This window comes from Delphinapterus leucas, chromosome 2, assembly GCF_059928025.1.
Source record: "Delphinapterus leucas isolate spDelLeu-1000000601 "Yukka" chromosome 2, BTC_Dleu_Yukka2, whole genome shotgun sequence".
Classification (NCBI taxonomy): Eukaryota; Metazoa; Chordata; class Mammalia; order Artiodactyla; family Monodontidae; genus Delphinapterus; species Delphinapterus leucas.
This window is the reverse complement of record NC_143130.1, coordinates 65,434,563-65,447,593: the sequence shown is the minus strand read 5'-3', so window position 1 is coordinate 65,447,593 and position 13,031 is coordinate 65,434,563. Positions and strand designations below refer to the sequence as shown.

The following is a 13,031-nucleotide window of genomic DNA, read 5'->3' as shown; positions in this document are numbered from 1 at the left end:
GACAGGCATGTCTCAGCCTCCAGATGCTGCATTTTCAGGTATGGAAAGATTCCCTTCTCATTGATGAGCTTAAATTAAGACGGGACCCTGAAAATACCTAACACTTCAAAATTCAGGCGTGGGGCTGGGGAGACAAGAAAAAGCTCCAGGGATGAGACCATTCAGGAGAAGCCTTCTCTGTCATCTAGACACCTAGATGTCTGGACCCCTCTGGCTGGGGGTGGAGTAGACTGTGGAGCCTTGAGACCTTTGAGCCATATGTTACATGACCCTCTTGGGTTCTGGTTTCATCTCTGACTTGGACTTACTCTCCGCCCTTAGGCCAGTCCCCTTCCCTCTCTGGTGCTCTGCTTCCCATGTATAAAATAAAGGCTTTAGGCCAGGAGCTTTGCCAAGCCCTGTCCAGATCTGGTATTCTGAGACCTGTTAAATTTCCCGTGCCCGCTGAGCCCCTCCACACAGATAATATGTGTCCAGAATTATCTGCAATGCTTTCATTCTCAGGAGAATGTTTTCTTGAACTACTTTGGTAATTTAGCTTTTAAAAGCTAACACACACACACACGCACACACGCGCGCACACGCACACACACACAAGAAAGAAAGAAAAGAAAGAAGAGAAAGGACAAGTATGAGTTTTGAGTCCTAGAGAACAGGTTCAAATTCCAGTTCTGGTGCTTCATAGCTGTGGGATTTCGAGCAAATCTTTTTGTTTGTTTGTTTTTTTCCATCAGAGCCTCAGTTTCCTTATCTGTAAACTGGGGATAATAGAACCTATTTTTCGAGCCACTATGAAGCATAAACAAAACATAAGAAAAGAAGCTCCTAGAACAGTCTGGCACATGGTAAGGGTTCATAAATGGTGGTTATTGATCTGTGAGTCCACCTGGCTTTAGTCTCTATTGCTTTGAGCCACTGTTCGGTTTCATCACTTAGAAGCCTAAGGGGTCAGGCAGCTAAATGTGCAGGTGTGGCATGGCCAGAGACCACAGGGACAGGTGGGGACTGTGGGCAACTGGAGAGCAAGAGCCAGTTTAAAGCCTCTAGTGTGCTCCAGCTCCCTGCTGCGGGTGGCACTGTGGGGCCAGAGTTTCCAATTTTTCAAGAGAAGCTAGAAAGCCAAATTTTTGTCTTACACCTTTCCGTTTTAAACATTGCCTCAGACTTGTCATGACACACTATGCTGGCCAAACAGAACACATCTGGGCACTGTATTTGGTCCACAGGATGCTGCTTAGCAACCTCTGGTGTAAGTACTGCTGTCCCATCTTGAGTGCCCTCAGTGACGGGGAGATCACCACCTCTCTGTGCCGCCTCCCACCCCTCCTCTGGGCAGGTGCTGATGATACAGAGTGTCTCTGAGTGGCCTCCTAGGCTCTGGGATCGCAGATTTCCAGGGCCCTGGCAATGCTTTCTCAGTAAAGCCTGGCTGGCAGAGAACATCCTCTCTGAAGCCAAGGCAGTGCCCCTGCCCTCCCCACAGCCCGCTCTGGCTGGGAAATGTGGATTCTTCAACATCCCCTGGGCCCAAGCAGGACCGCCTGGCTGGCCTCTGTAGCCCTTCTATTAATGAGCAACTGGAAACAGCAGCTTTTTGAGAGCCCTTGAGCCAAGAGGTGTGTGTGTGCTGGAGCTGGCTGCCTCCTCAGTTACATGACAAGTCCCTCCGGGGACTGGGGCTGGACCTTCTGCTCTGGGTGAACTGCCCCGCGGTGGCCAGTGTTGTGGCAGGCACAAGGGCCACTCAGGCTGCTTTGACACTTGTAAGCCCTGTCATCTGTACGTAGACTGGTGCCTTCCAGGCTGGGCAGGGGCAGAGAGAAGTGACAGGCAAGCCCAGCCCACAGGGGGGCTGCTAGGCATAGTCTGGGCTGGGGGAGGGGGCATTAAGATTCAGACACCTCCCCCTCCCCACCACAACCTCAAGGTGCTAAGGTGGCTGCTCCCACTGGATGCCTCTGTCCTCCTCCCAGCCAGCCACTGTCAGAGCCCCCTCACACCAGCTCTCCTGCCCGGCCCCTCTGGACTCTCTCACTGACAACATCTGTTCCTTCCCAGAAATCTCAGCGCAGCACAGCAGTCACTGCACTCCCTGCCACTTCTCCAGCCGGCCGCCCCTCTGGCCCTTTGAATGGAGAGAAGCTGCGAAAGCAGTGGGACAGGATGGATTGAGGGCCCTCTGGCCCCCTGGCCTCTTCCTGCTCACCCCACCACAACAGCCAGCATCCAGGACCGGCAGGGACCAAGCAGCATAGCGGGAAGGGAGGAAGGCCGAGTCCCCCAAGTTTGCGCCGACCTCTGTGGCTGAGAGCCGCTCACCCCAGGTCACAGGACTCACCCTGTCGTGCTTTTGCTAGAGGCCGAGAGGAGAAGGCAGAGTCTCTGGCCTCCAGGAATTCAGTCAGGGAGCCCAGGCTAAGCGTGGAACACATGGTCTGAACCTCAGTACTCCAAGCATGGTTCTGGGCTGGGCACCAGCAGCATCACCTGGGCGCTTATAGGAATGCAGAATCTCAGACCCCACCCCAGACCTAATGAGTCAGAATCTGTATTTTAACAGACCCCCCAGGGGAGCTGGATGACATGATACTGTGAGAAACACTGCATTGTAACAAACACAGAGCTCCATCCTAATGCCATGCAATGGGCAGGGATGGAGAGATGGACTATGGTGGCTGCAGTGGCCTGAGAGGGCATCCCAGAAGACCCGGGGGCCCTAAAGCATGGGAGAGGAGGACACATGGAAGGCAGACAGCCCAGCACTGTGTAAGACAGGCCACTTGACAGCCCAAAGCCTCATGGCTTACAGCAGCTAGGGGAACAAATGGAGCAGGGCTGGGCAGGGGAGAGGCCCCCCAGCCTCATCATGCAGTGTCCAGACCAGGAACTGAAGCCTTGCAACGGGGAGAACGTGGAGCCCAGGCCTTTCCACCCAGGCAATATAAGGGTCCTGGCCCTCTGGCCCCATCGGGTTTCTGTGCACCTGGCATCCCAGGAACACCTCGACCCCGAGCCGGATGCCGGCCTTCGCAGCACATCCTTCACCTGCTCCAGTCTTAGCAGGTTGAGCACATCCTCATCACTGGAGAATCCCGCTGCCCACTGTGCCAGCTGACAGCACCGCCCAGGCAGCTCACCTTGGAATTCCTCTCTGCACCAAGGCGCCCTTCCCCCTCCACTAGCACCACAGGGGCTTGCAGCAACTTTTTGGCCTGGCTTTTCACACTGATAGCAGAAACGCATTCCCGGGCAACGCCCCCAGGAAGGCCCCAGAACCCCCCAGACCCAGAGCCGGCTGCTGCCTTCTTCCTCCTCACCACCTACCTGAACAGCCCCTCCCATGGTTGAAAGGGAAAGAGATGGGCGTGGCACTGAGGAAACAGAAAAGTGACTAGTCCCCCAGCAGAGCACCTTTCCTTCTCCAAGCATCTAACTCTGCCCCCGTTTTCATTTCCATCCTGCAGGCAATGGGAAGCCCAAGCCTCAGACTACAGGGCCCCAGGGAAGGCTCTGGGAGGCTAGCACCTGCCCTCCCAGGCCAGGACTCTCTTCTGGGATAGCCCAGAGTGGGGTTCACAACCTAGATGGCTTTCAACTTAGCAGTTCCACAGATGCCAGAAGTTGAATGTCATATTAAGTGTGTCTGGATACGTGTATCTTTCTGGATAGAGACTCTATAGTTTCCAGCAGGTTCTCAGTTAGTTTTCTGACGCAGATTCAGAACCACTGGCCTGAGCCAAGGTCGGAAGCGCATCTGGTCTGCTCAGAACTAAGGGAAGGGGGCAGTGAGGGCAGGGCAGTGTGGCTCACGACTGCATCACTGGTCTCTGACAGTGCACCTCACCTCCACCAGGTGACCACAGTTGGACAACTTGTGTCTGACATGGCCATAGGCAACAGGATTCCCATTTTTCTAGATGGGAAAACTGAGGCTCAGAGAAGGCTCATAACCCAAGCAGGGCCCCATAGCAGACAAAGCTGGGAAGTGATGGGAGGTGGGCAATGGCAGTGCCTGGGGCCATGGGCCAGCACAGGAAGTTAGTTTTAGGCCAACCCTGGGACCTACCAATCCACTGGCCCAGTTTCCATGATTTCGGAGCCCAGCTGTTTCTGTCCCCAAGTAAAGGACCCTCTAGGGCCCTCTGTTTCCTTCCCTTTCTCACAGCTTCAGAAGGCTCAGGCTAGGAAAGGGAAGGGAGAGAGGGATAAGCAGGGTCAAGCTTCTGCCTGCTTCCACTCTCAAGGCCAAGCTAGAGTCTGGGGCACAGGAGTAGCCCCTGAGATGACATCCCACAGAGGGACTTCCCTGCCAGCCCCCATGTCCACCCCACAGCCCCAAGATACCTGCTCAGACACCTAGATGTCACATACCCAGGACAAACCCCTGAGCCTGATGCTTGAAAGCCTGACCAGCTTCTGGGAACAAAACCTGATACATCTTCACTGGGGGTCCCCACTCCTTCTCTCTCCTCTTGGAAAATCAAGATCATACAGTTACTATTTTTTATTTGTTCCAGGTTCCCATCACCAAGCTCGGCTTCTAGGACATGCCTCAGGTGGAATGAAGGACCCACCCAGGACCAAAGAGCCCAACCAGCCTTGGACAGGAGCCTGGGGACCAATATCCTGAGGGGCTGCACGTTCTGGCCTCTTCCCTTACCAAACCCTAAATACAGGTTCAAAAGGCAAATGTGGAGTGGATGGGGAGGGGAGGCCAGACATGCTCGTGAGCCTGGAGGAGCCATGGGGGTAGCCAGGGCATGGCGTGTGTGCATCAAGGGGGTGGTGAGGAGAAACAGAGGCAGCCAAGAAAAGTCTGTTACATACGTGGCCCAAGTTACATGGGTCCCTCAGAGTGTAGCCCAGTCCAGCACTTGGGAAAGGCACCCAACCTTCCCCTCCCCAAGAACAGGAGGTGCCAGAAGCAACCCATGACAGCAAGCCCTGAACTCCAAACAGCAAACTCAATCATTTTGTTTGCTGGCGATTCTTTTTTTTTTTTTTTTTTTCTTTTGCGGTACGCGGGCCTCTCACTGTTGTGGCCTCTCCCGTTGCGGAGCGCAGGCTCCGGACGCGCAGGCTCAGCGGCCACGGCTCACGGGCCCAGCCGCTCCGCGGCATGTGGGATCCTCCCGGATCGGGGCACGAACCCGTGTCCCCTGCATCGGCAGGCGGACTCTCAACCACTGCGCCACCAGGGAAGCCCACTGGCGATTCTTTATTAAACCAGTTCTGTTGGATCAACGCTTCCTGCCCATGAAAATGATGAATAAGTCCTCAACTAGCCTGAGCAATGCTTGCAGAAGCTTTCGCGAAGCCCGAGCTGGACGGTGGGGATTGGCTCCACGTAGAGGCCAAAGGCTAGTGGCTGAAACTTGAGGGACTGAGCCTTAGGGTGCTGGGTTGGCTGGGGGGAGGGGGAGGCGGGGAGGTGAGGCTGGGTTGAGTTGGTGGGTTTTCTAAGCTTAGGAGACTTGGCCGAGTCCTTGCCTCTTTGACCTTGTGAAGATGAGACCAGCTGTTTTGGCCTAGAGGCATGACCACAACCCCTCCACACCACACACAGACAGTCTTTCTTGGATTTCTTCTCTTACACCTCACCCGGCATCAGGCTGCACACAGAAGGTGTATGCTTCCAGCTACCAGTTCCTGTTGCTTGTTGCACAAACCCAGATTCAAAGCCCAGCCTGACCCTTTTTCTGTTGCCCGTTTATCTATCCTGCTGCAGCCACACCTCCCTATCCCTATCACCCTCCCCTCTGCCATGTCCCGGGTGGCCTGCAGTTAGCAGGAGGTTCTGCAGCAAGGGGACTGCAGATACACAGGCCAAGATAGGCAGAGTAGGATCAGGAAGGCGGGAGAGGTTCCCATAGATGCAATCAGCCGGGCCCCAGACCTTCACCATCCAGGGTAAGGGGCAACAGGGAGGGCAAGGGCCAGTTCCCAGAAGGTGCTTGATCAATGCCTGTTGTCGACGGAAGCTAGGCATGCCTGGAATTGGCCTCTTGCAGGCTCCCACCCCAGGCAATGAGGTTGGTGGTGGGAACCCTGAACAGAGGCTTTCAGACAACAAAGCCAGAGGGGAGCTGAGTGAAGGAAGGGAGGTTGATATTGACATGGCCTACCTGCCATCACAACCAGGGAGTTCAGAGAGAGGAGGAGCCCAGGGCACCCCCAGGGGGTGCAGGAGACAACAGCACCTGCCCACTCCTCCCTATCTCAGGCTGGGATCCTCAGGTCCTAGTACTGACCAGAGGGGAGGTCACACTTTCGGAACTTGGCAACAGGAACCAGCCACAGTTCCTCATGAGAGGGTCTCACATCGGCTCACACAACTTTAGGACTGTGGCTGTCTGTTTAGTCTGTCCTCTGGCCCCCCCATGCCCTCTAGGAACGGGAACCCTGGATATTAGGGTTAGGCAGAGCAATCTGTCAAAAAAGGAAAAGGTAGGGGCCCTCTGTTCACCACCTATTTTAAGCCCTTGAGTGTTGCCTGACTGGTCATTCCCAGCACCAGAAATCTCTCTCATTGGATGGAAAACGGCTATGCTCTCATTACAAACCTAGCTTCCCTGAAGTTTGCAAAGAGGGCTCTGGGTTGGCAAAATGCTCATTTATATTGGCAGGTAAGCAGGGTAGGCAGGGAAGAGAGCTAAATAGGGGGCAGGGCTCAGAGGGAGAGAGAGGATCAATCAAACCCAGCTCAAAAGCGTAAACATTTTTCAGACCCTCACTTCGATCCTGTGTATCAGGAAAGCCCAGAGAGGCACTGAGGGACCCCAAGATCTTGATTAGGGTAGAGGCATCCCTGATCCCAACTTCAGAGGCAATCACCAATATCTCTTTTTGCACAGATACGCCCACAGGCCCCGAGTAGTATCTGCTCTTCAGTGGCATCTGACTCAGGTGATGAGGAGGGGGTGGGGTCCCTCTCCCTGACTGGTAGTCACACCATTTGTTTGGGGACCCACCACTGACCCATGAAAGACCTAGCAGCTGCTGGAGCTTGGGCTGCTGGGGTGAGGATGGGGCACAGGACGGGCTTAGGGTCACAGGGCGACTGCTCATCAGTCAGGACACCAGGCATCTTCACTGACCACTACAAGCAAGGTCATGCTCTCCTGCTAGTCTAGATGCCAGCTGACCAGGGTGCCTGCTCCTGGCCCACCACTTGGCCTGAGGGGCTGTGCCCAGGGTTAAGGTGGGTGCAGAAGGCTTTTATCCTGGACTTCAATCCTCCAGGAGCTCAGCTCTCCCTCCCCAGCTGCAGCTTCCCAGGACACCAGAAGGCAGATATTAACGCCTGGGGTCAGCGCCCAAGGAGCTGACCCAGCTGCCGAAAGGTCTGTTTCTCTTCAGCGCCCTGCTCTGCAGGCTTAAAGACCTGGAGCAGCCTTTAGAATGTCCACCCTGACTCTGCAGCCCAGAAGAGGGAGGTGGAATGTGGGGCTTAAGGTGGTAAAGCCTCATCTTGGCTGCGGGCAGGGCTAGGCCAGGCTCAGAACACCTTTTCAGCTTGCCTCTAATGCGGCCCAGCCCCGGACAGAACGAGGTTGGGAGGCCTGAACACAGAGGAAAGTTCTCAGAGCGGTACAAGAGGAAGTCTGGGGGTGTCTCAGAGCCGAGAGGCGCCCCAAGCTCCCAGCGCGAGGAAGGAAAGTTAACTCCAGCTGAGAGGCAGGGACGAGAGAGAGGAAGCATGCCTGCAACCGCTCAGGCAACCCACAGGATCATCGCCAGGCCCCCTTACCTGAAGTCGCTGTAGGGGTGGATAATCCAAAACCCGGCCGACTTAACCCTCTCCTGCTCGCGCTCCACCGCCTTCTGGCTGCCGAACATCCTCAGGGAGAATTTGTTGACCCCGGGCTGGAGCATGGCCCCGAACTGGCGCTGCATGAAGCCGGCCTGGCCCAGGCGCACCTCGGCCTCAGGGAGGATCTGGTCGCCGGCGGCCGCACCTCCCTCCACTTTGATCGCGGTGTCCACCGAGGGCTGCTCGCAGGAGGCGGGGACCGGCTGCGGCGGCTGCTGGGGCGGCGGCGGCGAGGCTCCGGGCTGTGCCGAGGCGCCAGAGCGCTCGGTCTCGGCCGCCAGGCCCGGGGGCGTCCTGTCCTCACCGGGGGACGCGTCGCCCTCGGCGATGAGTCGCCGCTCCTCCGCGGAGTCATGCAGGTGCCCGTGACTGCTGCCGCCCCCCGCTCCGGCGCCGCCGCCGCCCCGGCTGCCCAGCGATGCCAGGCTCCCGCGGAAGCGCCTGCAGTCGCCGTTAGTGCTAGACTTGCCCGCGCCGCGGGTCGACCCCTCGCTGTCTGCCGCCCCGAGGGCCGCACCCCGGGGCTCCGTGCCGCCCGCGGCCGCCGAGGGCGAGGGCGAAGGCAGCGGCCGCAGCCGGATGCTCCTGCGGCTGGGGTCCTGGCGGCCCCCAGCCCCCTCTTCCTCGGCGTCCTCTTCTTCGTCCATGATCCACGCCTTGGCCCCCACCTGCTGCGGAAGGCTGTAGAGTCTCTTGCGCATGGACGGCGGCAGCTTGTCCATGGCTCCAGGGGCCGGGGGCAGGGGCGCGGGTGCGGCGCCGCGGACCCGCTGCAGGTCCGCCCGCCGGTCAGTCAGCCCGCGGGGACGTGTCCTTCGCCGCCGGCGCCGAGCCGCCTCAGGCGCCCATGCTGGGCAGGTTGCGTGCGGCTGGGAGGCTCCCAGTCCGGCTCCGGGTCCCGGGGCTCGCCGCGCTGCGCCTCCTCCCGGGCCGGGCTGGGCGCGGGGACCCCGCTCTCTCTCGCTCCCTCCCTCCCTCCCGCGGTCAGGGGCGCGGCGCGCGGCCCGGCTCCAGGCGCCCCGCCCCCGCGGGGAACAATGGGCGCGGGTTGAAGCAGCGCTGCGGCCGCGGCGCTCGGAAAACCGCTCCGGAGCGCAGAGCGCACGACCAGCACTCCTCTGGGGCGTATGTCCCGCGGGCAGGCGGGCTGTCCGTCTGTCCCGCCGCCCGGGCTTTGTGGCCAGTCACTCGCGAGCTCGCCTTGCTTCCTCTGGCCGAGCCCGGCCGGCCCGTCCCGGGGCTCCCGCTGCAGCCGAGCGGAGCCCAGCGGCCCGCCGGGCTTACATCAGCGGCCGCCTCCCCCGGAGCGCCCTCCGGCCGCGCCCGGCTCCCGCGCCCCGGAATATTCATGAAGCCGCCGCAGCTCGCGGGTTGCCATAGGAGCGGCTCCCGCAGCCGGGCCGGCCTACCTGGGCTTCTTAAAGGGGCAGTGGCGCGCGGGCCGGGGACCGGGGGCCGGGAGTGGGGGGGGGGGAAGGCGGGCCCGGCGGGGGGCGCAGGGTGGACCCTCGCCGGAACTTAGGGGTTGAGGCGAGAGGAGTCCTTAATCCTCAACCCTCGAGTGTCTTTTCTTGGCCAAAGGCTGGGAGTGCATCCCAAGCCTAGGGTTCCGACAGGGGTGTGGGGCGGGATTTCCCGATATGTCCTTCTCCGAGCTCGGGGCCCGCCTCTCCCCGGCGGTTATGCTTTTCAGCTGGGTCTCCGACCCTCCTCCGGGGAGGCGGGTCGTCTGCATGCGGAGCCCCGGGCCTTCCCGCAACGCGCCTGGAGAGGGGGGTTTCCGGGAAAGGCACTGCGTCGGGGCTGCTCCTGGGGTTTTCCTGTGACACAGGAGGGGGCAAATCCCCCGCTGGTCTTTCCCCTGCGGAGCCTCGCAGCGACCCGGCCAGGAGGGCTTGGGGAACTCCGGGAGGCACAGGGCACGCGGGTGAGACCCAAGCCGTTCGAGGTAAGACTTCGAGGAAATGAGCCTGCAGCAGCCACGGATGCGGGGTCCGATCCCGCACGCACCTCTCCCGGGGTGGTTCCGATGCGGGTTTCGGAGACTAGCCGGCTGCAGCAGGAGCCAGCAGGCGGGCTCTTCCGGGCGACCTGGCACTCTGGGGCTAGCTGTGGACCCCCTTCTCCCTGGGTTCTCATTCCAAATTGTGACACCCAACGCTAGGGGAGTTCCTGCTCCACCCAGGCCCCCTACCCCCAAGCAGCTGCACAGCTCCCACTCCCTTTGAGTCCGCTCCTCACCCCCACCCCCCAGGCCAAACAGCGATTCCGGCTGTGGTCCTCTCTGTGTGCAGTCTCGGGTTTATGGACAAATCCCACCAGCACTGCCCCTCTCCAGCGCTCTAGGACAGCCTGACCGCCCAACCCCCATCCACACAGGCTGGGCTGCCAGACCCCCTCTCCCAGGCCTGGGGGCTGCCAAGATGAAGCAGGGGTTACTCAGATCCCGTCAGGGCCAACATGCCAGATTAGCTCAGAAGTGGGGATGGGTCATTAGAGGAGAGGGGTTGGCTGGGGAAGGTTGGAGTCTGGGTTAATGTTGAGGTGGATTTTCAGCAAAGTCTGACTGGAGGGAGGCAAAAAGGTCCCCTAGCCCTGCCATGTTTCTGAGGAATAGCATGAAGTTTTTCTTCAAAGAATTTTTTATTCTCAGCCCACTTGTGACCATCTCTCCCACCCCATTCAGAGCAGAAATTTTGGAAGCAAGACTGGGGGTTGGGGGCAGCCTGGCAGGAGCTTTTCTGCTCTCTACCCACTGGACCACAGGACCTCCCATGCGGAGAGGGAATGACTAGGGTGATGACATCACTGCTTGCTGGCCTTTCTACTTTTGAGCAGCTCTGAGCTGACAGTTCTCTGCACAGATGCTGGGAGGCCTAATCCCTGAATGTCCTTGGGTTTCCTTGAGAAAGAGTGTTCTTAACCAGCGGTGAGCCCTGCCTGCCCTGGTGTGCCAGCCACAGGAGGAAGACCTCCATTTAACTCACTTCTTTGGGCTTCTGTGTCAGCCAGAGCTAGGCTGCCCTACCCCAGCGTCAGGAAGTCAACTCAGGCAAGCTTCCCAATGACCCATGGTAGGGACATCTCCTCCTCTAGAAACCTCTTCCTGGCCACCCAAATCTTGGCCATGTCCCCCCTTTGGGGTCCCATGGCCCAGGATCTCCCATCAACCTGAGCACTGATTGCACAGTGCAGTCTGTGTCCCCTTCAGGACTGAGCTCCCTGAGGGGAGGATAAGTCTGATTCATCTCAGGGACCTCCACACCAACTCAGGGGGGACAGAGAGAAAATCCATAAATGTCAACTCAACACACGAATGAGGGACCCCGGGAGTTAGTTAATGCCACTGAAGGGGCTCCTTGAAGTAGAAGGTGGATACAACCAGGGTTCAGCTTCCTGGGACACTGGTACCACAGGCTGGCCAGGGGTCAGGGTCCCTTAATTCCGCCCCCTCTAGCACCTCCTTCCTCTCAATTTAATTAACACCAGCCATGCAGGACCCTCTAGGACCACCCTTGGGTGAAGAAATGACCGTTTGATAAAGCTGGCACATGGGAACCCCTCGTGAGGCCTGGTCTCTCCTGTCTCCTCTCGGTGAAAACCATAATGGAGGATAGCTGTGGCATGCTAGCAATCTGGGGGAAAGAGGAAGGGGAGACCCAGATCTTGCCCTTGATGTGATCCAAGTTGTGGGGAATCTACACTCATGTTCAGGAAAGAGGAGAAAACTCAAGAGGAGAAAACTCAAGACAGAAAAGAAGTGTGTACTAAATCATGTCTCAACCAGTGAGATTTGAGGAGGGGGAACTCACTGAGGCTTGTGGGAGGACTTCCTGGAGGAGGGGTCAGATTTGATGAGAGACATGTATCCAGCACTTTACAGTTCACACTTCATTTGTTAAACCACGTGAAATTTTCGTGGACCAAATATGGTCAAAATTTTCCAGTTTCACATAGCTCAACCTAACATTCTTTTTTTTATTATTTTTACTTTTTTTTTTTGCGGTACACGGGCCTCTCACTGTTGTGGTCTCTCCCGTTGTGGAGCACAGGCTCTGGACGCGCAGGCTCAGTGGCCATGGCTCACGGGCCCAGCCGCTCCGCGGCATGTGGGATCCACCCGGACCGGGGCACGAACCTGTGTCCTCTGCATCGGCAGGCGGACTCTCAACCACTGCACCACCAGGGAAGCCCACATTCTTTTTTTTTAATATAAATTTATTTTTTTATTTATTTTTGGCTGCGTTGGGTCTTGGTTGCTGCACATGGTCTTTCTCTAGTTGTGGCAAGCGGGGGCTGCTCTTTGTTGAGGTGTGCGGGCTTCTCATTGCGGTGGCTTCTCTTGTTGCGGAGCACGGGCTCTAGGTGCGTGGGCTTCAGTAGTTGTGGCTCACGGGCTCTAGAGCACGAGCTCAGTAGTTGTGGCACACAGGCTTAGTTGCTCCGCGGCATGTGGGATATTCCCAGACCAGGGCTCGAACCTGTGTCACCTGCATTGGCAGGAGGATTCTTAACCACTGCACCACCAGGGAAGTCCCTAAACCTAACATTCTTACTCCCGTTTGCAAGCAGGAGAACTAAAGCACAGAGAGGTTAAGTGTCTTGCTAAATGTCCCACAGCAAGAAAATGGTGGAGCTGGAGCTCCATCCAAGAGCTCCACAGGTCAGGCTCTTCTCTGACTCACACAGATGAAGTGGGAACAGGCCCACATACCAGAGGGAGAGGCAGTTCTGAGTCTGGCATGGCTAAAGCAGAGAGGAAGTAAAGAACGGAGCGCCCCCATTCCATGCTCTCCCCATTGTTCCACTCAGGTCTCACACCCTCTCCTTTCCAGCACTGCCTAGAAAGCCTGAGGTCTGCTGTGGTTGGTCTTGTAACACAATACACAGGACCTGGGGGCCCTAGCAAGGGAAAGGCCCTCCCTTTAGACTGAGATAGGGAGAAGATCTGTGGCTATCAGCTGCAATGGGGAACTGAGTACCTCTGGGAGACAGATGTGCTTCCTGCTGGGCTGCAGGGGGCCTGGTTATTCCTGGAATGCAAACCCAGAAAAGAGCTGGGTCTAAGAGAGAAGGGGCTGGGAAAGATGGGCTTTCCCATTCAGGGACGCTGAATGTCAGTGAGATTCAGACGACCTGCTGGGGGTGGGGTGGGGATGTAGCTGATTATTATATATCATCCTCAGATCTTACTTGGTGGCAACCTGGATGGGCAGAT

General features: G+C 57.8%; 1 protein-coding gene across 1 annotated transcript in view; it reads right to left on the bottom strand.

Annotated features, from left to right (window-relative positions):
- Positions 1 to 8,758, bottom strand: part of HCN4 (hyperpolarization activated cyclic nucleotide gated potassium channel 4) — a 41,718-nt gene extending 32,960 nt beyond the window's left edge. The window contains exon 1 of the mRNA XM_022579466.3: positions 7,751 to 8,758. Coding sequence (XP_022435174.1) covers positions 7,751 to 8,535 — 785 coding nt within the window. The 5' untranslated portion in view covers positions 8,536 to 8,758. The remainder of the gene's footprint in view (positions 1 to 7,750) is intronic.
- Positions 8,759 to 13,031: the final 4,273 nt, after the last annotated feature.